Source organism: Priapulus caudatus, unplaced genomic scaffold (assembly GCF_000485595.1).
Source record: "Priapulus caudatus unplaced genomic scaffold, Priapulus_caudatus-5.0.1 Scaffold728, whole genome shotgun sequence".
NCBI lineage: Eukaryota > Metazoa > Priapulida > Priapulimorpha > Priapulimorphida > Priapulidae > Priapulus > Priapulus caudatus.
In genome coordinates, this window is record NW_014577789.1 from 23,616 (window position 1) to 45,211 (window position 21,596).

At 41.5% G+C, this 21,596-nt stretch overlaps 2 protein-coding genes across 4 annotated transcripts in view; one reads left to right on the top strand and one right to left on the bottom strand.

The window, feature by feature from the left end:
• LOC106813123 (MORN repeat-containing protein 5-like) overlaps positions 1-3,739 on the bottom strand; it is a 15,567-nt gene extending 11,828 nt beyond the window's left edge. The window contains exon 1 of the mRNA XM_014817181.1: positions 3,685-3,739. Within this exon, the coding sequence (XP_014672667.1) occupies positions 3,685-3,731 (47 nt within the window). The 5' untranslated portion in view covers positions 3,732-3,739. The remainder of the gene's footprint in view (positions 1-3,684) is intronic.
• Positions 3,716-21,423, top strand: LOC106813120 (protein SMG7-like). 3 transcript variants are annotated; one of them, XM_014817178.1, is made up of 23 exons: positions 3,716-3,930; positions 4,476-4,625; positions 5,198-5,330; positions 7,010-7,088; positions 7,290-7,457; positions 8,637-8,790; positions 9,851-9,936; positions 10,734-10,828; positions 11,123-11,258; positions 11,433-11,589; positions 11,908-11,981; positions 12,259-12,325; positions 14,161-14,265; positions 14,648-14,764; positions 15,172-15,459; positions 15,886-15,984; positions 16,207-16,345; positions 16,487-17,566; positions 17,809-17,853; positions 18,310-18,374; positions 18,567-18,676; positions 18,850-18,950; positions 19,249-21,423. In XM_014817178.1, exons 1-23 carry the CDS (start codon positions 3,758-3,760, stop codon positions 19,324-19,326), a joined length of 3,699 nt encoding a protein of 1,232 aa, XP_014672664.1. In that variant the 5' UTR covers positions 3,716-3,757; the 3' UTR covers positions 19,327-21,423. The 3 variants fall into 3 exon arrangements, with proteins under 3 accessions (XP_014672664.1, XP_014672662.1, XP_014672663.1); XM_014817176.1 differs by having other exon boundaries at positions 3,717-3,930; positions 18,847-18,950; XM_014817177.1 differs by having other exon boundaries at positions 3,717-3,930; positions 18,313-18,374; positions 18,847-18,950.
• The last annotated feature ends 173 nt before the right edge of the window (positions 21,424-21,596 follow it).

Here is a 21,596-nt window from a genome sequence, read left to right on the forward strand (position 1 = left end):
AGCCGCTAAAATAGAGAGCTGCCACCTGTAAACTAATCAACGCAGCGCAAAAACATACACAGGCTACCCACCACCACATGCACTGGCCATCTTGGCAGTGGCACTGCAGTGGCATACGTTACATGTAACACACTGACAGTGGAATACGTTACATGTAACCCTGACAGTGGCATACGTTACATGTAACACAACTGAACAGTACGCGAATGCCATAGAAATTGAGTACGATTAAGGAGCATAAAACTCAACCAAATTTAGCCTTTGAAATTTTCACTGTGACATTGCTAGCCCTCACTACATCCAAGGCATGTATAGAATTCTACTAGCAAACCCGGCGCGGAGTCAAATTCTTTTCTAACAGATAAAAGAGATCATGTTTAAAACCCGCCTCTTTGAGGGTCAAAAGGTTATCCGACACTTACTCTTCGCATGTCAGCAGAAATTACATTTCGATGCGTTCCTTTCAATTAAAGCCATAAAAATGCTAGGTCACCGCCCGGAAAAACAAAAAAGTTTTTCAATCGCTCATCAGACCATGTCCTCAGACAAATGTCTAAATCTGGCCTGTGCCCATTGACCTGTGACCTCCAATTTCGCACAGTGAGGCTGTCCTACCCCATTTTGATGCTGTTACACCGACTATCACGAGCTAGCTCGCAGCAGTTTAAGATTTGTGCGCCGCATCTGCGATTTCCTCCGATACCTTAAGTTAAGGCAGTTAAGTTCCCCTTCTTTTACACCTCTTTGAACTCTTTTGACCTCTTGACCCCCAGCTTCGACATGCCCAACTCCTTTAGTATTACCCCCAAGTTCGCCGGACTTTCGAATCCGGTACGTACGAGCCGTTTAGATTGTGCCCAACTGTTTAGACGGACGCACGCCACGCACGCTCAATGCGATTCTATCAAGCTGGCATTGGACTAGGTCAGATGAGCTAATAATGCATGAGGTCACCCAGGTAGTAGGCCCTAATGCAATTTGACATGTATCGGATTCGGGAGTAAACCAGCTTATTTAGGTCAGCTATTATAAATGACTTTACTGCTTAGGTTAGTGTTCAGTGTTTATGTTTACCAGGCAGCATAGGCCACTTGGAACATCTCAATTTAAAAAAAAAAGGTAACATAAACCACGAAATTAACTCTTCTTCATTCATGTTGTTTGTTGCAAGGGCAGCCGCCGTCGCGTGCTACTGTGTGTTGCAGCATGAGCATGTTGCACGACATGTTACGGGGTAATTATCGGGCCAATAAATAGGCGCCAATAGAGTAGAGAAACATTAAAACTTGGTCAGTAAAAATAACTATTCGATGTTTACACTTTTTCCATTTATTGAGGACGTTCAAGTGGGCCTGTATCGGGCATGGCACAGCAGGCCAGCCTGCAAACACTAACAGTAGTACTTAACTGACTAAGCATAGTGAAGTAAGAACAACAGTAAGAGTACTCAGGTTAGTGCAGTTAGGGCTGAAGGTGGTCGTTGTCGTATTCAGGCGTACTACAGTCATATTACCCGAGTACATTATGTGATATAACAAAGTGCTACCAGGACTTGTTACTACAGAACACAGGCCACTTGAAACGTTTCAATAAATATGATACGCAGGGGTGTGGTGCCTGTGCCCGGTGACAGTTAAATATATAGCTAGGCCTCTATATATTAACTGTCGCGATGCACAGGCACACGCGACCACTGCGTATCATATTTTATTTGAAGACGCTTCAACAGTGCCTGGCAGTGCTACAGAAGTGTACGCCTAACCTAACCCTAGACCCTAAGCCCTAACCGCTACTCTAAAACTACCATCATATTATAACAATTATTAAAACATAATAGTGCCCTACTAAACAACTAAACTACCTCGGTGGGCCATATCTTCAGATGGGTTGCGTTGCCTCCAGATGCCATACTCAAGATGGCCATTATCATCAGATGGCATATCTTCATACGCAGATTGGGTCGTTTGGTCGTATCAGGTCTAGCACTACAATATCTATCTGTAGTGTAAGACTGATACGACACGAACCCATCTGCTCGTGCCAGTAGGCCCTAAACCACGGCGCCACTTGAAGCGTTTCAACTGTAAACCACACGCCGCCGCCATTGCGCGCACACTGGACACATCATATAGGGACCTTTTGTTTCTATTTGTTGCTCAGATGGTGTTAAACCTGGGTCTACGTCGGGGCAGCCCCATCAGGGTGTATCCAGGATTTTTTTCTGGTGGGTCGTAATCATAATTTGTTGGACCTTTTCACAATTAATAGCAGCCAAGTCTGTGTGATACAAGTCAATACAAATCAGGGGCGTGTACCAGGATTTGTACCAGGGGGGGTCTAACCCTAACGAAAACTTGGTGAGCCGCGAAGGGGGGATCTGGCGCGGTATCTGGGCCCTCGCCCCAAAATTTTTGAAATTTTAGACCTCCTTTCGATGCGTTTTCTGCGCGAGCGGGGGGTCCGGACCCCTGGGACCCCCGCTGTACACGCCCTGACAATTTAATTAAAACAAAAAAAATTGTTTCACAAAAAAAATTTATCAGTTTAAAAAAAGAGTTTTCTGACTTCAGTTGAAAAACCAGTTTTTTGAACTTTTTGTCTTATATCTTGTTCTTGTCTTTGTCTTTGTCAGGTCTTTGTCTCTCTCTTTATGAAACAAATTTTGTTTAAAAAAAAGGCTTCTCAGTTTCAGAATTGCTGGAATTGGGATAGATCTTACGTCACGCAATGGCAATGTCTTTTGGACTCATTGTGTACCTGATCTTGTTCATTTATGTCATTGTAAAAAGGCCCCGAAAAAAAAATGTCTGGAGAAAAAATGTGGACCTTGTTAAATTTTGGGGGGCGGCTCGTGAGCGACCCTCACGACCCCCCCTGCATACACCATGCCCAAATACGTTCGATTTAGGCAGTACACGTGGTTTTTTTCCAGTTACCCGGGTCACACCCGGGTGAGAACGAAGTGAGCGGTCGGCTCGCGAGGTGACTACTTGCGGGGGGGGGAAGTATTCCGACAAATCCATATGCAACGACACTTGCATGGAGCGGACGATATCAGTGCGGGATCAGTGCTGCCAATGAATGTAGCAGTGGAGATGACTGGCGTGTGTTGATTTCAATCCATTGCAACGACACCATGCATGGCGACGATATCAGTGCGGGATCAGTGCTGCATGAATGACTGCGTGTGTTTGCTCAAGGACGGCGAGTGGATAGGATGATGTTTATTACTGGACATGCTCTCTATCCTTGAGCCGCTCATTCTTAGATTTCATTAATAAGAAGATTACAATTGCTATTCTTTTTTTATTGTCACTGGCATCCATGCCCATGGACCATGATAATTAACCCGGGTTAACCCAAAAACCGTTCGTTTATCTTCCCTAACCCAGATGCGTTCGATTTCGTACCCAGGTTAACCCAGGTGGCTCTGGGGAATCAAATCGAACGCACTAATAAATATATAGCAGGTGAGAAAGCGCGATCCCAAAAATAAATAAATATTTATGTGTGACTCAGTGTGCGCGCAATGGCGGCGGCGTATGTTTACAAATTACAGTTGAAACGCTTCAAGTGCCTGTGGGCCTAACAGTCACGTAGAACTAGAAGTAGCAGGCGAGTGTCATCATAACTCATGTAAATGTCATTGTTATAGGCTCAACATATGAAATAAACAGACCTGACCTGCCATTCTTCCTATCACCAGTATATTTGCTACCGAGGTAATCCATGACAGGCAATTTGTAATTGTGTAACCATGGAAATATTAGCGGCGCTGCAGTACGACTTCCGTCAGGAAGCGGAAGTGAACTTTTACCAAAAACAACATGGCAGCCAGACATATGAAGTTAAGCTGCCTACCCCAAATTCAAATGAAAGTTGGGAGATGACAGATTATGCTGATGGATTTAGTCCTGCTCAGCTGGTACAGTAAGTATATAACACCATGGATTCATTTTTCATGTTAATTTTATAACGTTAGTCGGAACTGATGCAACCCTATCACCCTGAAAGCTGAAGTTAAAAAAGTCAGGATTTGATTAAGAAAATACACAAATTACAAGTTCCAGAACCTATCTATCATTTGTCATAGGCACGCGTTGAAAAAACTAATTGTCACATTCTAAAATAAACACATCCGAATATAAATATACTGTCTCATTCTACTAGTGATGTTATCAGTGACAGTGCGAGCATTTTTATTTGGTATTAAAACTATTATTATTAATTATTATGGTAGTAATCTAGTCTGCACATTGCTGCATGATTGCACTCATTGGCAGTAGAAATACTCGTAATTTCTTCTATTATGGTGTTTAAATTAAAACTAATCTAAGTAGAATAAAGAATATATCATAATTCATATCATTGAAGTATGCAATGATTCACTGATTGCCATCGATCACAAGTTGAATGCTGTGTTAGATGAAGCGTGCACAGATTCATTGCAACTAATTCCATGTCCCACTCTGTAGGCAGGCAGAGTCACTGAAGTTAAATGTGTCTCAAAATGGGGTGAGTGCCAGCGAGGCATGGGCGGGCCGACAACGACTGCAGGATATTTATCAACAGCTCCTCCTTCTTGACCTTGAATATGCTTTGGACAAAAAGGTGGAGCAGGATCTGTAAGTGCATGCATTGTTCCTCGATTTTAGTTTCATCTGTACTGGTAATCATATTGGTTCATTAGTTGAAAATGCATTATACATCACAAAAGAGCATAGAAATTATACCTCTAATCAGTGTTCCCTCTAAGCTGTGCGCGTGTGCGCGCACACACATTTGCAACCAGCGTACAAAGGAAATTAATGTGCACACAAAAGGTTATTTACCTAAAGTAATGTAGTAATTATACTTCAGTCTACCATTCAGTGTGCACATACTTTTGTCACGGGGAAAAATTTGCACGTTGACACAAGACTTTTGCGCACACTGACTACTAATAATTAGTTTGCCTCTAATTCATTTACTTTACATTAATATCTTTATAGTGATCTACATCATGTAGAAGTGCTATATATATATATATATATATATATAGGATTGGCGTTTCCAAATAATGGTGGATTGTTTTGTGAGGTGAAAAGTTTTTAATAATTTTATTCTGTTTTCTGTATATTTTGGGTCACAATGTATTTTACCGATTGTGCATTAGTTTGCATTTCTTATTAACTGTTTCAAATTATTAAACATCTAGTTGGAACTATGCATTCAAGAATCAGATCACATGGCTACAGCAACAAGCTAAGGACAAGAAAAACCCTAAAAGAGTGGAGGTTCAATCAAGTTTAGCTTTATTTCTGGAGACAGCCAGCGGATTTTATATGCAGGTGTGGTAGTGATGTGTTATTTATTCAGTTTTATATATTAGTTGAAGTTTACTGCATTCTTCTGTATAGGGATTGATAAGTATTTACTAAAATTATTCTTTTGCATCTGAGTTATTCTGAACAATGATATGTTGTTGTAATAAGTTTTTATATGTGTGGAGTTGAAAGGAGACTATATGATACATATTGGGTATCGCCAACATTTTTGTTTCGCGATATATTATTACTCATCTTTACCTGTTGCTGCTATCAAGAAAAACAGTGTAAAACGTTCAGAGTCTGACTGTGCTTTAATAATACTCAACACAACAATTCAAACAAGCAGGCTATCTTATTGTGTATGTATGCGTGTGCAGGGCTCTACGTTAACTTTGAAAGTCCACTTGCCCTGTAGGGCAAGTAAAACTGAAAATCACTTGCCCTATAGCAATATTCACTTGCCCTACTTTTTTGTAGTAAAATGAGGAGAAGATCCATAAAAATAAATTAACACAACAATTTTGTTTACTGATTTTATCAAGATAATTCTAACTTCAGTCAAGTCACTGGCCACAGATTTAAAATCATTCAATGAAGTTTCGAAATTTGAAATCTATAAATGTTTTTGTTGTAATACCTTTATTCATAAATAATATTTAAATTTTTGCTTCAATTATATGATCACTGATAATGAATTGAATTTGTACTTTTTGTAAATGTAATACATGTGATTCAACAATACTTTTAAATGAATGGTTACTTAATAATAATTCATTTCAAATCCGAATAAATAAATTTACCAAACTGTCACATAACCCGATCATCAACTGACAAGCAACGAATTAGAATTCATATAACGACGTATACTGAAATAAAATGTACACGGAACCGACACGTGAGTCCAACGGTGCAGGGGAGATGGTTTACCAGGGTTCGAATTTTGGCTGAAAACCTAATGGACAGCAGGACCACCAACTTCAGAAAGTTGGTGGCCCTGCACAAAAAGTTGGTGGTCCGCTTATTTACTAGCAGTGAGTAACAAAATAGTATATAAAAATAACCATTGGCATTAACAGCATAAATGTAACTTAATTAGAATTGGTCAAATTGGGGGAGCTTCTGGGAAAGGTTTTACTTTCGTTTTTCTCCTCCCCAGTCCACGGTACCCCCATGCATAGATCAATGCTACCGCAAAGTTACAAGTGTCTAGAATCTTTAAGTATATACAGTTTAACAGCTTTGATTATGTGGGTGTATTGTGTCACTGGTCGTGCCCTCGCTCCCCACGATAACCCCTGCGACTTATGAACTTATTATTATGCGGTCATAAAAACACTGGGCTGCGCTACATGCCACAATCGATTTCTTAGACTGTCGCGAGTTTTTGTTCGTGTGGCGAATCATGCGTTGAGGGAGTTCATGCCCTCGGCTCTAGATGTTTTGGATACCCCGTCTACGTTCAGGAACGGGGCGTATTAGAATGCGCTCCTGTTTACAAGTCTATCTAAACTGCTAGTATCCCGCTCCCTCGCAGGCGCCGCGCCGCGGGGCGCCGGGGAGGTGGGGTGGTTAATCGGTACGGCAAGAATGTATCGCGATACATCTTATTTTGAGTTTGTACCGCGATATACTGGTATACCGATAATACCGCGCACCACTATTGATACATTAACGTAATACTTAAATTCAGTTATTTACAGTTATTACAGGTTCTGTGCAGTGCCTTTACTTTAGGGCTACCCCATCGCAGGGCACCACAAGATCTTGGCATTCTAAAAGGTGTGTAAACTTAGTTCTGAAATTATTTTTATTCATATTTTTATTTAATATATACTAAATGACTTTCATTAGTAAGCATTGTTATGATAATTTTACTTTATATTATTAAAACTGTTGATCAAACATGGCAGTTATAATCAAAGCGCAAGCTTGGATGGCTTGATTGGTATACGTCCTCATGCATTTATTGTGCATTTCCAGAGGTAAATGCTGCAGAGGGCTTGGGAGCTGTCACTCCGCAGTTGACCTCCTGTCATTACATCTGTCAGCACTGCCTAGTTCACCTGGGAGACCTTGCTCGTTATCGTACTCAAATGCAACAGGCAGAGTCCTATTACAGGCACGCAGCTCAACTCGTCCCTTACAATGGTATGTAGGCATTTTTGTCAGTATCTTGCAGGGAGACTGATTTAATGTACAGCTGAAGCTTTAGAACTAGACTAGCGCAATAATTAGTTCATATTAAGATCAGTGTTTCCCCTACATTGACACGAGCGAGGCGGGCCGTCTCGCTGAAATTCTCAGCCGCCACAGAAATTTGTCCAAAACACCGCCTTGCTGACGAAAATCACTGTTCTTCCATCAATAAACTACACTTTATTGAGCTAAAATCGAAATAAATCTTCAAACTTAAAGCACAACGCCGTGCACTTACGATACTCTCAACACGCGAATCTTGGCAAGGCCTATAGATAAACACAGGTTAGGAAGATGATTGGTCATGTACTTGAGCGCCACAGGCGCCATGTTGACTCCAGCAGCGAATTAAGGGCGCTATACCTATGCATACATACGCATGGGTGTTCATTTGTATTCTACACCAGGAAAATGCTTTCGTTGAAATAAAACATTTCATGCTGTTAAGCGTTATTAACGCAAATGAGAGCATATAAAAATAATTAACTACTATTAGCTATTAACTATGAACTTAAAATTCATAAGATCATTGATACACAGAAGATAAATAATAACCGGAAGCTTCAAGATCTTTGCCACGCTCCAGGCATTTGCCTCATTTTCGACGGTATTACTATTTAATGTGAATACTTGTATCATTTCATATTCGTAGTTCATTTGTTCCTTTTAACAACTTGAAAAAGTGATTCAAGAGTCTCATATAATGTGTTCAGAATAGCTTAGAATGCACCAAATTGCACTATTTTTTTTTAATTTCCTGGACCCCCCTAGCGTGGCGACCACCTTCGGTGCTCGCATTGCTCGCTCCTCGGATAGCGCAACCACCAAAATAAATTTTACCAACTCGCTGACCTTTTTGGCCAGGGGAAACACTGAAGATGTCCTTTCTTTTAGGACTATCATTTTATTATTCACAATTTTATAATTTGTTGTTACAATTCTGTATGACTTTCTACAAGTGTTATCATAAATCCAATAATGCTAGCTAGCATCTGATATTTTAGTAAGAGGGAAGTCTCTTACTACACAATGAAAATTATTGCGATTTCGTGTAGAACCAATAACTAATCATCTAGGTGTAAAATCAGGTTGATATAACTTGGTTGATATAGCTTTGACTTCTACCAACAGGTCAGCCCTACAACCAGTTGGCTATTATAGAGGCTGGGAAGGGGGACAAGTTGGCAACGATATTCTACTACATCCGCAGCATTGCCGTCAAGCACCCCTTTCCAGTTGCAGCCACCAACCTGGAGAAGCTGTACAGTAAGATGGGGATGGAACCGTACGTATGACCGGCGTCTCTTGCATTGCTTTCATAATGTTAGCACTTGTTTGTGTTTAGCGGGACAGGATCGTGCGTTTTCGTGCCCTGAGGTACTGTTAATTTGGACCAGAACCCTGCTCACCATTGATAGATAGTGGCTGCTTCAGAGACGTTATGACTTTGCAGCACGTTAATAATTTTAGTAGCGTTAGCAGATGACTTCCACAAACAATAGTTGAACACTAATAATCAGTGATTTTTACAGGTATAGTAACTTCTGTGACAGTACCTGAAATGCGAGATCCTGTCCATTTACGCAATAATTCCTGATAGGGTTTTATCATTTTAACTACCACTCAACACTATTGCTTTTATCAGATTTTTTCTCCATGAAAAAAACTGTCGTCAGTACATGTATTTGTATCTGAATTCATGCAATAAAGATTTAATAAATAATAACATGGTTCGTACAGTCCTTGAAAAGTCCTTGAATTTGGGGGGAGTCCTTGAAAAGTACTTGAATTTAGTAAATGTTGATTTTGTGCTTGAAAAGTTCTTGAATTTCATGAAAATGTCCTTGAATTTCATAAAAATGTCCTTGAATTTTTAGAAAGAATTATTGCCTGTAATAAAAAGAAATTTTGTACCATCAATAATGTGTAAACCTCAATAAAAATTGCGTTAAATGAGCTTAAAAAGCTATAGACACGATAGACAGTTAAATGATGATCACAAATTACAGTAAGTCACTAAAATCAGTCAGTAAATCAAGGTGTGTTGTAGAAGTGACAGTGTTTAGAAGGGTTTATTAAAATGTGATCCAGGTAAGTTTTAGAGGTGACATGCAGTGATTAAGAATGGGGTTATTAAATTAATCCAGGTATGTTTTGTTCTGTGTATGAATTCTGATAAAATGCCTGATAAAATGTCCTTGAATTTCCGATAAAATGTCCTTGAAAAGTCCTTGAAAAGTCTTTGAAAAAAAATTCAGTCTTCCTGTACGAACCATGAATAATGTGACGGCTCTAGTGCTAACACATTTTCATCAAGTATGATTACCATTTCTGTGTGTCGGTAGGTTGGACTGGAGGCGAGGCCGGCTCACTGTCCACGAAACTGTTCTGCTGTTTTTACACCTACAAGCACACATTCATCTTGGCGCAGGTATAGCCTTGAGTTTCTTTTTCATTTTTTATAAGTTTGTGCTAATAAATTGCTTGTAAACGTTGGAAAATTGCTCAATCCTTTTCCCTCCGTGATTATATGCAATATAAGTGACAATTAGAGGAAGATTATGCCAATATCATTATACCACCATAGAATTGGTATCAGATAAGATGACCTTTTTAGGTACACTAAACCACACATGTGGCATTGGTGAAATATATGGAATGGAAATATACGTGGTACTTCTATAGTTTCAGCAGATTTTACATGTTAAAAGTGCCATGTTATAATACATTTTTTTTTTAAAGCCACTGAACGGTAGGCATAGGCAACAGTAGCGTACATTTAAAACTGTTTGCTAGATAATGGTATAGTGTTTGCATATACATTATTTCTGTCTGGATGTTTTAATGTAGTTAAATATTATTAAACTGGTGTTAAATGAGTGACAGAATTGAGCTTATTGTTATGTTAGTGTTTAATTCCATTATAACATCATTTATATATTTATGCATGATAATAATTGTTCTAATCTTATAAAATAATTATTACAATCAAATGCATATTATTGGACACCTCTAAAGAACAGACACTTGTGTGTAAAGAACAGTTCACATTTCCCTTGAGTAGCAGTTGTATAGTGAAACCGCATTAGAACGAACATGTGTCTGTAATAGACACTTTGTAGGGTTCCCTTGACTGAGCCTTAGGTTACCAAACTAGGTAGGTAATACTTTTATCAACATGAACAATAATGATTGACTAGGGTAAATACAGATGCAAATCTGTTGCAGGTCTTGAACAAGCATCGAAGATGGCAGAGCGTCTGACACCCAATCTGGTCATTCATACGTGCTCCAATGCATTGTCAGCAACTCAGCTTATACATGTGAGACTTTTCATACTAACTTATGTCTAATTGTAAAGCAGAATGGGCAGTTGTTCATGTATTGGCTTAAAAATACAGCCAGTATACTGAATTACCTTACCCTATCTATGCACTTCTCTAAATTCTAGAGTTACTGGAGCAGTAATATTTAAAACTGGCATCTTCAGTAATACTCACTACTCGGTAATACTCAATACTCAGTAGTACTTCGGTGGTAATGTCATGTAGTGCAATCGAATTGCATCTTCTCAAATGAATCATATCAGTACACTAAAGTTTGTATTTTCTTTACAGGTTTTGGCAATAAATCTATTCACTGTTGGTCACTGCCGGCGACATCTGGTGGACACTGATGGAGCAGAAGCAAAAGAAGATGAACTACTCAGCAAAGAAGAAAAACTAGGCTATCAACTTGCTTTAGGAATTACTGGTTAGCACAAAACTAGGCTTACTAAATGTACTTCATGTTGTATAATTATAACAAGAATGTGGGTTGATACTGATAATTTAATTATTAGTAATTATTTAAGTATGTGCAGTGTTTTGTTGTATCGTTTTTTATTGATTGTCCTGTAGATCAAGAGTGTAACCATCTTTCTTTCAGCTGCACTGTTCAATGCTCTTCTCTTCGCTGTGGGTCGGGGCAAGCAGGAAGTAAAGCACAGGGAGATGCACACACTGTCTGTCCTCAAACTACTGCTGGACTACTTGAAGGGACATGTCTACATCTATAAGGAAGCTGCATTCATGGAAAGAGTTGTGTAAGTGTGTTTGTTCATTTGCTCATTCTGGTGTAGGTGTATGTCCTGTTTGATAAATGACTGTGATTGCAAATTACTAGTTAGAACTCAATTTTAAACAGTACATCTCTTTACATATTTGTACAATGTTTTCTGTAGCTATCATCTCCATAAGAAGCGCCCACTCTACTAACCACCACAACAGGCTTTTTGAATAGCTTGTTTTGTATTTATAGTGATGCAGTATAATTTATTGATGTGCAAGCGAAAAATCCTATATAAAGAAATAGCAATTCAAGCCGTATGTGAGACAATGTTTCCATATGTGTTTTGCTGTAGGGTGTGGCCAAGTTTCACAAAATTGCTCAACATTATTCAACTTCTGCCAAAAGACAACTTTGACTCCAGCAACTGTAAGTAATTATTTACATTGATCGTTACGATTTAAATTATTCCTTACATTTTCTATACATTTATTTTTATTTGGTGAAGCTGTCTGTATATCTTTTAATTGATCTTTTCTGAAATCATTGTTTTCTTATACAGTTTACAATTGTGGTATATATAAGTTCATGCAATCACTATTACTATATTCTACCTAATAAAAGGTCGAACCGTTCTACATTGCTAAAGATTTTCCTGTGCTTTACACGTTACTGTCCGGTGATCCCTGCCTCATTTTCGCTCCAGACAAAGACCAACCACTCCCAGAAGATGTAGACCTACAGTGCTTTGCACCACTCACGAATGTGCACAGGTAACCCGCTCAAATAGATTCCATTGTACATTATGAAGATAGTGAAACTATGCCATTTAGGCCGGCCATGCTCTTTAAAAGTGACAAACGCAATGCTGTGAGATTTTGCAGAGGAGGGGAACTTTGTAGATGTGTATCGATACACTAGGGTCACGATACAATACGTATCTCGATGCATGAGTCATGATACATGTGAAAGGATACGTATTGCGATCGCAGATAGAAATAGTTGGTCGGTATGAACTGTCGAATTCTAACGTTATTTTACTGTTATAATATGCAGGGTTCTCCCTACGTTGCGCAAACGGGGCGCGCGCGCCCCGTTTGGGAAAACTCCCCCCGTTTGCAATCGTTGCGCCCCTTTGGGAAATTCCCCCCTGTTTTGAATCGCTTCCAAGCACGATAAAAGTTTGCCAGCTGGCCAGGAATCCGATCGGTCAGAAGTTTGCCGTTCGAAGGACGATCCCAAGACGGCGTGTATTTACGTACCAGCGCATGCACTGAAGACAGTACACAAGTTAACCTGTCACTAACTGTACACCGACTCGGCTATCTATATATACAAGAACCCCAATTACCGTCTATGGTGTGGTGCGATTTTACGCATTAATTAGTCGTACGGTAAAAATACACGCCCCCGACCCCCTAGTTTCCCCCCCCCCCTCCCCCTAGTTTTCCCCTCCCCTCCCTCCCCCCTGTTTGAATTTCATCCTGGGGAGAACCCTGATATGTATTCCAAATACTTTCATAGCACAAATGTATTATGAGTATGTCAATGCCTTATGCATATATAGTAAACAATCAGTTACTATATATATTTCTATGGTTGAAACACACCAAGATGTTCTGAGTATGCTCTAGACTTACCTGTAATTGAAAGCTCTGCTCACATGCACGCCATACACAGTGCTACAGTACGTATCTAGTAACGACACACACCTTTCAATCGGCACTTGATTGTTTTGCGGTAACAATTTTGGCGGCAATACAAGGGCGCCACATATTTTGACCCAGATTTCTACAACGGCTGAGGATAGCTACGATTCTACATGATACTGAGGGGGAGTCCATAAAATAAAAGAGACATGGTTCGCACAGTCCTTGAAAAGTCTTTGAATTTGAGAGGAGTCCTTGAAATGTACTTAAATTTAGTAAATGTTGATTTTGTGCTTGAAAAGTTTTTGAATTTCATGAAAATGTCCTTGAATTTTTAGAAAGAATCCTTGCCTGTAATAAAAAGAAATTTTGTACCATCAATAATGTGCAAACCTCAATAAAAATTGCGTTAAATGAGCTTAAAAAGCTATAGACACGATAGACAGTTAAATGATGATCACAAATTACAGTAAGTCATTAAATCAAGGTATGTTGTAGAGGTGACAGTGTAGAAGGGTTTATTAATGTGATCCAGGTAAGCTTTAGAGGTGACAGTGATTAAGAATGGGGTTATTATTAAATTAATCCAGGTATGTTTTGTTCTGTGTATGAATTCCGATAAAATGCCCGGTAAAATGTCCTTGAATTTCCGATAAAATGTCCTTGAAAAGTCCTTGAAAAGTCCTTGAAACATTTTTCAGTCCTGTATGAACCATGAGAGAGTATTCAATTTAAAAGGAATTACATGTTCTTTATTAAATAGTTTAGCTTGTCTTGTTCACTGTTTAACATCCGTATCGTTTGTATCGCGATATGGACGCTGCATATCGATTATCGTGTCATTGGCCACTGTATCATATATCGGTGATATATCGGTATATCGATATATCGGTGAATCGTTTCACCACTAGAGCTTTGACAGCTTGGTAGTAAGCAGCTCTTGTCTGTTTTCACTGCAGCTGTCTGGAGTTTAGCAGAGAGTTGATGACACCGGAACAAAATGTGAAACTCCGTGTATCGCGTCTCGTGGAGCATGGACAAGCTCTCGCCGCTGACATGGCGAGGTAATCATCATAAATGATATAATCACACAGTTCCAACTCTACCCATTATTTCTAGGATGGTTATTGATATGTTGTATAACTATAGATCTTAAATATTTGAATGGTAGTTACTGTTATTCATATTGAACATTTGTTAATAGTCCACTTTTTCTATATCTGCAAAGTCTCTAGTCTGCAAGGATGGTGTGTATCTGGATGATATGCTTGATATTGCCATGATTTTGACCGTACCATTGATGCCAGGCTTTAAACGTGGAAGAAACCCTGGCTCTGCATCGCATATAATGTACATAACAAGATTCTTGCATGATTATGCACACCCGTCTTAGAATTACCCTTCTACGTGGGTTCTTTAGTTTTCAGAGCTTGTGTTTTTTCCCAGTTTGAGCGTGCTGAAGGTTCACACTGTCACAGGAGGGCGCCTGCTTCACTTTGAAACACCTAAGCATCTAAACAAGAGCACTTCACTGCCAGGGTTGGAAGAGGAGGAGATTGACAGGTGACACACATGTTGCTCTATGCACCATACAGGCTTGCCTTCAGTGAATTCATTTCATACACTACGATTAATATCACTGTGATTCCTCTGCCAATTAAATAAGAATTTAATTTAGTAAATGACCTTTGCTGTCTGGGGCATTTATCTTGTTGTTGACAATGAGCATGAGCTTAGTGAATATGTGTATATTTGATTGATAAAATTAGCTTTCCTATAGGCACATGCCAGAAGTTTAATTTAAAGATTATTATTAGCTATTCATTTCCAATATAATTTCTCATTTTAAAGAAGGAGTTTTCCTTTAAAAATGGAATTACTAAAAAGTAAGTTGCCCTTTATGTGAAACGTAATGAAATCAACATGGGAAGAATCTCGGTGGTAGTGAGAATAATGCCACTCCTCGTCAGGTTGATGTATAATAACAAGAAGGAACTGAGGGAAAATGGAAAGGTGGAGAAATCTGTGAACTTTGCTGACGAACGACACGAAGACCGGCGAAGCCAGCGCGCAGAAATCCCACCACGGCATCGACGCGAAGCGAAGGACGAGAGTGGTGATTGCAAGAGGAAGGATTCGAGGGGAGAGGCAGTGGAAAGAAGGGGCTCACTCGAACAGGGGCTAAAGAGCTCGCGTAAGAACCAGAGTCCCAGGCCCAGCTTCTCGTCCGACATGGAACTGGGAATGAGATCGAACAGGTAAGTCTCTCAGATCTGAACCTACCATGTAACAGCATGATGTGTATGAGAGTAATTGCAGGTTGGTTAGAGAACGGTGGCAAGAGAAAGCGGCTGAACGAGCAAAGAGAGAGAATGAGAGAAAAGGAGGACGAGATGGGGGGAGAGAGAGAGAAAAAAAAAGAGGGAAACAGAGATAGTGAGCAAAGCGAGTCAGAGAATGAGAGACTGAGTGAGATAGAGAAATGGGGAGAGGGAAGGCAGGAGAGAGATGTAGAGAAAGAGAGAAAGGGGGAGAGAGGATAGTGAGAAAACGTACGAGGGAGTGCACAACAGGGGGAGAGAGATCAAGAGCGAAACTGAGAGCAAGAGAGTAAGAGGCAGTGAGGGAGACCAGGAGACAGAGAGCAGAGAGTTAGGTGTCACATGGGATGAATGTGTTTGTAGGTCAGATGTGCTCGGCAATGAGAAGCCATACTCCAGACAGCGAGCTTACAGTAACCCAGCAGAGGGAAGACGTGGAGCTAGAACACCTGGCGACTTCAGGTATCCACTGATACATTTGTTACCCGGCCGCATCTCAACTGTCTCTTCTGATATCTGGCATCGTTTTATTGGTTAGCATTATGATAATTAGTTAAAAAGGTCATCTGTGGTTGGTGCTGGAATGGTGATGGTGGCTGTGGAATGCAATGTGGCTTCACCCCTCATTCATCTAAGCTGGGATTTCTGGTTTTTCGGTTCTCACCATGTTGTGCTGTCTTCCAGGGAGAAGGTCAGACATGACTCTGGTCGTGAGTCAGTGCCGAGAGACCGGAGAAGCGGTAGCATGGGAAAGATACAGGAAGGTCCGGGTGCAGGCAGGATCCAGGATAGGAGAACAACGAGACAAAATGTGGCAATACAGGTAAGAGGTGTGGTTGAATCTCAGCACTCGCACTTGGTAGTGGGTATCAAGTGACAGACAATACGTGCTTTGTTATGGTAATTCACAGCGGCTACGTGTAATCGTCTATGATCTATGACTATACTGTTGCATTGATTGTAGGCGATAATGCAAAGGAACAGAGAGCTTGAGAGACAAGAAGAAGATGACCAGGAATCGACAATGCAGCAGCCACCACAGCAGCAACAGCAACAGCTGCCAAACAAAGCTTTAGATTTCCCTCCACTTCCCACAGCCGCGATGCCTGCATTCCCGTCACACCAGACCAGCACTACACCAGAGGATGACATTCTGCAGAGACTTCTTGAAGCACAGCTTCAGGAACCTCCCCCGCCATTTCCTGCCATGTCAACTGGCTTCTCAATGACTAATCATCCCACCATGCCTCCCGTACAACCCCATCTGCCTCCCCCGGCTGCACACATGTGTCCAAGGCAGCCTCATCCACAAGGCCAGCCCCGGCCCATCATGTCACAGTCAACATCTCATCCTCCTCCGTCGGTACCTCAGCATTTCCCACCAACTTCTCATTTCACAAACTCCATGCCCCCGCCTCAACACCTGCAGATTCCCAACCTGCCACAGTTCCTTCAACATCCCCAGCAGCAGCAGCAGCAGCAGCAGCAACAACAACAACAACAACAGCAGCAGCAGCAGCAACAGCAGAAGAACTCCCCTCAGCGGTCTCAGCCACTACCTGTAGGCAGCAATACAAACATGCCCCCACCAGAGGTACTGCACTCCTCACCTCGTCTCGGACCCATCGGCACCCCGTCTCCACGAAACTCTCCGATTGGATATCGGTTGGAGGGACCACCGAATCACAACCGGGCTAGTTTTCACAACAACGCCGTCTCCGCACGTCTGATGGATGCGTTTCCGGGTCAGCAGCATGCGATTGGAAGAGGGTTAGCCAGATCTGCCGGCTACATCCGTCCGCCAAGCGGCAGTGGCTACCACTGGCCAGCATCGGAGAGTCACGCAGGGATAGGGTCGTCGATGGACGCACATATCGTAGGCCTGGGGTCGGCGATGGAGGCGCACGGGATGGGTCACGTGATGGAGGGACGGCGGATCATAGCGGGCATGGACGCACGGGGCGTCGGCGCTGAGCACAGATGTGAGCAGGTGGAATTTGATGCAGATTATCCCCTCGATGCTGTCCTGAGAGAACCACGACAGGTAAGACCACTGACCAGTCCTGTTAACCCTAGCTGATGAACACTGTTGCAGTTAAGAGTTGTATTTATATATCTATATCTATTCCCTCTGACCGGCAGACTGATTCATCTTCATAGAATGTTTGGAATTTCAGGCACGGTCACTTGCCCTAACAAACAGAAAACATCAGATTATTGTAGTTGTTTAGACCTGTTATTGTGAGTCTCTAGTGGTGATAGTGACGGTGTTTGTTATCATCGCAGGAGCTTGCTGCAATCTCACCGCTACAGGGATTCCAAGACTTCAGTGTAAGTTGAAGATGAGAGAGCCTTACGAGTCTCTAGTTCCTAGAAGACAAGCTTTCTCTGTCACCATAGTTACAGGCTGTCTTTAGAGAAGGCGTAGCACCTATTATAGCCTCTTTTACCATGCTTATCTCAGCATTGTGAAAATAGTATTGGGTATAATAACATCCGTGTCTCCTGCCTACATTCTGATACATGTTTAATACGTATAACAGACAAGTAATGTGTCAGTATGTCCCAGAATGTACCCCTGCTGAATAAATGAAGAGGCAGAAGTTATCCGTTCAACGTTAGCATTAATTTAATTGATCATCTGTTTCCTTGACAGACCTTTGAACTTTGTTATCCGTAATCGATTAATGCCTCATATATCTTTAATGGGTAAGAATGTAGTGTGAATAGAATTATGCTGATGTGGTTAAAATGTTGTTAAGTGTTGTGCTTGTGCTTCTCTTTCAGCAGCAAGAGGATTCAAGCTATTGTGACTTGGTTCATATGGGGAGAGAGTCAGCAGAAAGTAATAGGTCAGTAATAGTGAGGAGGTTAATGTGTGGAAAGATATATTCTGTTGTGCATCTATCACATCTGTTGACATGATCAGCATTTGTTACACACATATACTACTACCTGTGCTGGAAATGTGCAGGACCAATTCGATTGTGGTTAATGTCCTGTGAATACGCAATCACTTTAACTTACTATCTCGTTTTTTATAGCTCCATGTTTGGCATGAGGGATGTACAGAGAAGTGTGGAACCGGCTTCTAACACTTACTCGTTGTTCAACTCCCCATGGTCCATGGGGCTGTCTGGAGTTTCTAAACAAGGTATTGTGCATTGCGCAAACTGCTTTTGATGCTGTAACCACATACAGTTTTACTAGTTCATAGTTTATCAGTTTTCATAGCTATGAGCAACTAGTGTTTCATGCTCGTAGGCATTTCCTGATACCCCCCCCCCCATCAATACATGTCTGACTGCATGCTTTCATGTGCAGCAGACACAAGCAGGAGTCCAGCCGCTGGCGCATCTGGGCAGTCCTGGCCAGCATCGAGTGCAGGCGCCAACAGTCAGGATAAGTCTCCACCAAGCAACGTCCAGGTAAGGCAAATATTAACATCTAGATGTACTCCATGTATCGTGTGCGGCATAGTGCGGCCTAGGCCTACCCACCAAACGCATACACCTCTAAATTTGCTCATCAACTTCCTCATGCTTCGTTGCTTTACCTTCTACCCCTCCTATACTTTTATCGTATATGAATTTTTCTGCTGCTGATTTCAGCTGTATGTTCCTACTACGTGTACTAAGAATTCTGCTAAGAAGCCGTGTTGTGTGAACCTGTGAATCGGACTTCTAACTGTAGCATATCTAACGTGGAATTTTGTCTACATTACAGTCGCTGTGGTCCACGCCAGGTCCGTCTCCCCTGGAAAAGTTGCTGCTGCAGCAGCGACAGGACCTGGTACCACACTGAACACAGCACTGACTCATGTTGGACTGAGCTTGTGAGTAATCTGCAGAGCAAGGCTGCACTAGCCTGGATGTTCTCTGCATCGGATCCACTCCTGCCGCCGTAGAAACAACCATTTCTGCAACAACTCGGCTGCCAGGAAATCGCGCAGGAGTTCTGCAGCGGCGTTTTGCCGTAGTTGCCGTGTGTCGCTTGTGGCGACTGTTGTTGGCAGGCAGTGGGATCAGTATTGTGGCAATGTGAGATTGCTGGGATATATAATATTGCTGTGGTGACGTTGTTTTTACCATTATTATCCGTACTAATCTAGAGGATACGAGCAATTATTCTACATGACCCGCAATGTCGTTAACGTTGCTACGGGTCTGTATGAGGAGTTTGACGTATGGGAAATGACATTACCAGGAGATATACACAGTTTCCAGTAGATGGGAGGTGAGACATTTGCCAGCTCCCTTGATGAGCGGCAGCTCCCTCGTGTGAGAGAAAGAGAGACTAAAATGTGTTGATGGTAGGCCGCTGTACTGGCTAGAAGTTCTTCAAATGGTAGGAGTTTTCTCTTGTAGAAAAAAAGATCAGGATGATGTGTGTGCATTAAATGTGTGCGTCAATAAAAGTGCTGCTAGAGCACTGGGAAAAGTTCATATTTCTGCCAAATTTGGCTTGTCTCCACACATCAGGGGTCACCAATGTGCAGAAATTGTGTGCCTAGTGTTACGCACTGCGTACACCCATGCAAATATTTTGTACCGTATCTTTTAATTCCATTCATACTCAACAATATATATATATATATATATATATATATATATGCAATGGTCTTCATCTCCTTGTAGAGAGGTAGAGAGGTAACTACTGCAACTACTACTCAAAGGTTTTGTTTAGCACATTGTTTCATGGAAAGTGATTAGAATTAAAAGAGTAAAAGTGCAAAATGGGCCCCAGTGCCATTGTAAGATCTGCCCAGACTGTGTAAGACGCCATAAGGAATAGTAGCAGGGGACCTCAGGGCGTTGCTGTGCAATGTTGTGCCCTGGTCCCCTACTGAGGTGGCAGTGGCATGTTTGTGTTAATCATATCAGGAGTTAATAAAGACAAAATTTGTCTTTATTAACTCCTGATCATATGTAGTGCCCCCCCACGATGCCCGATGCTAAACCAGTGCTGAATCCGGATTAAATTATTATTTGCTCTTTTTGTATTTTACAAATCAGACCGATGTGAAACCACTTGCATTTTTCACGTGCTAGTCGCTGGTAGCAGAAGAATGCAGTAGCATATAGTAAATACTGCACATGCATCTCCTTATGGTAGGAATATGCCAACTCACTCATTGTGGTCAGACACAATACTCACTGGTCAGCTTACACAAAACACAGTGAGCAGGATAACAAGCATGCAGTGGTTGTGTGTGTGTGTGTGTGCGTGCGTGCGTGCGTGCGTGCGTGCGTGCGTGCGTGCGTGTAGAAACCATGCCGTGGTCAGTGCACACTGGTTGTAGTGGTTATCGTGCACTACTCAAGTAATTAACATGAGGAAGCTTTCATATGGTCACGTTTGGCAATCAATGAACCATATAGTCGTAGTACCACATGTGTGACTACCGCTAAAGGTACTGCATAACGAAAGTCAATTGCTGTTACGCTCGGTTGCAAGGAAGATGTTCTACATAGAACAAGCTGGCACATATGTTCGGACACATGCCCGGTGTTGGAAACACTGCAAAATCTGTATAGCACATACACGAGTACATGGTCAATGGAGTGTGCACGGTGTGGCTAATTTTCTTATGAGGCCAAAAAACGACTGTATGTACTATTGCGGTTGTTATTGTAACGTGGTTTATCATCGGAGAAGGTAGTGTGCATTAGTCTAAGAGGGAGGTGTGTGCGTACGCGCGTGCGTGTGTGGGTGCGTGTACACGTGTTTGAACGAGCTTGACCAAATGATTAAAGTTAATTGTATTTTATAATACCGTGTTTCACTGGGGCACTTTAATAGATGCAAATTATTAAAACCTGTCTCATTGACTGACCCTGACTCCTTGTGTTTTTCGGCTTTTGCAAGTATATTTTAATAAATTTCACTAGCTGCTTGCTATGTTGGCTTCTTGTTAGTTTGTGGCATACAGTGCCTTATCTGCGGCACAGGTGGCATAACGGTTAGCTGGCGCAACATAAGCCGCGTTCACACGTAGCAAGAAATACGGTATTTAGCGTTCACACGAGGCAAAATGCGCGGTCCAAGAAATACGGTATCTAAAAGATCCGGTA

Bases quoted from the DNA above. Each gene is read 5' to 3' on its own strand.
- LOC106813120 (XM_014817176.1), top strand. From the start codon at position 3,758: ATGGAAATATTAGCGGCGCTGCAGTACGACTTCCGTCAGGAAGCGGAA. The intron at 7,089-7,289 runs GTGTGTAAACTT...GTGCATTTCCAG, and splicing joins AGATCTTGGCATTCTAAAAG to AGGTAAATGCTGCAGAGGGC. The intron at 18,951-19,248 runs GTAAGGCAAATA...TCTACATTACAG, and splicing joins CTCCACCAAGCAACGTCCAG to TCGCTGTGGTCCACGCCAGG.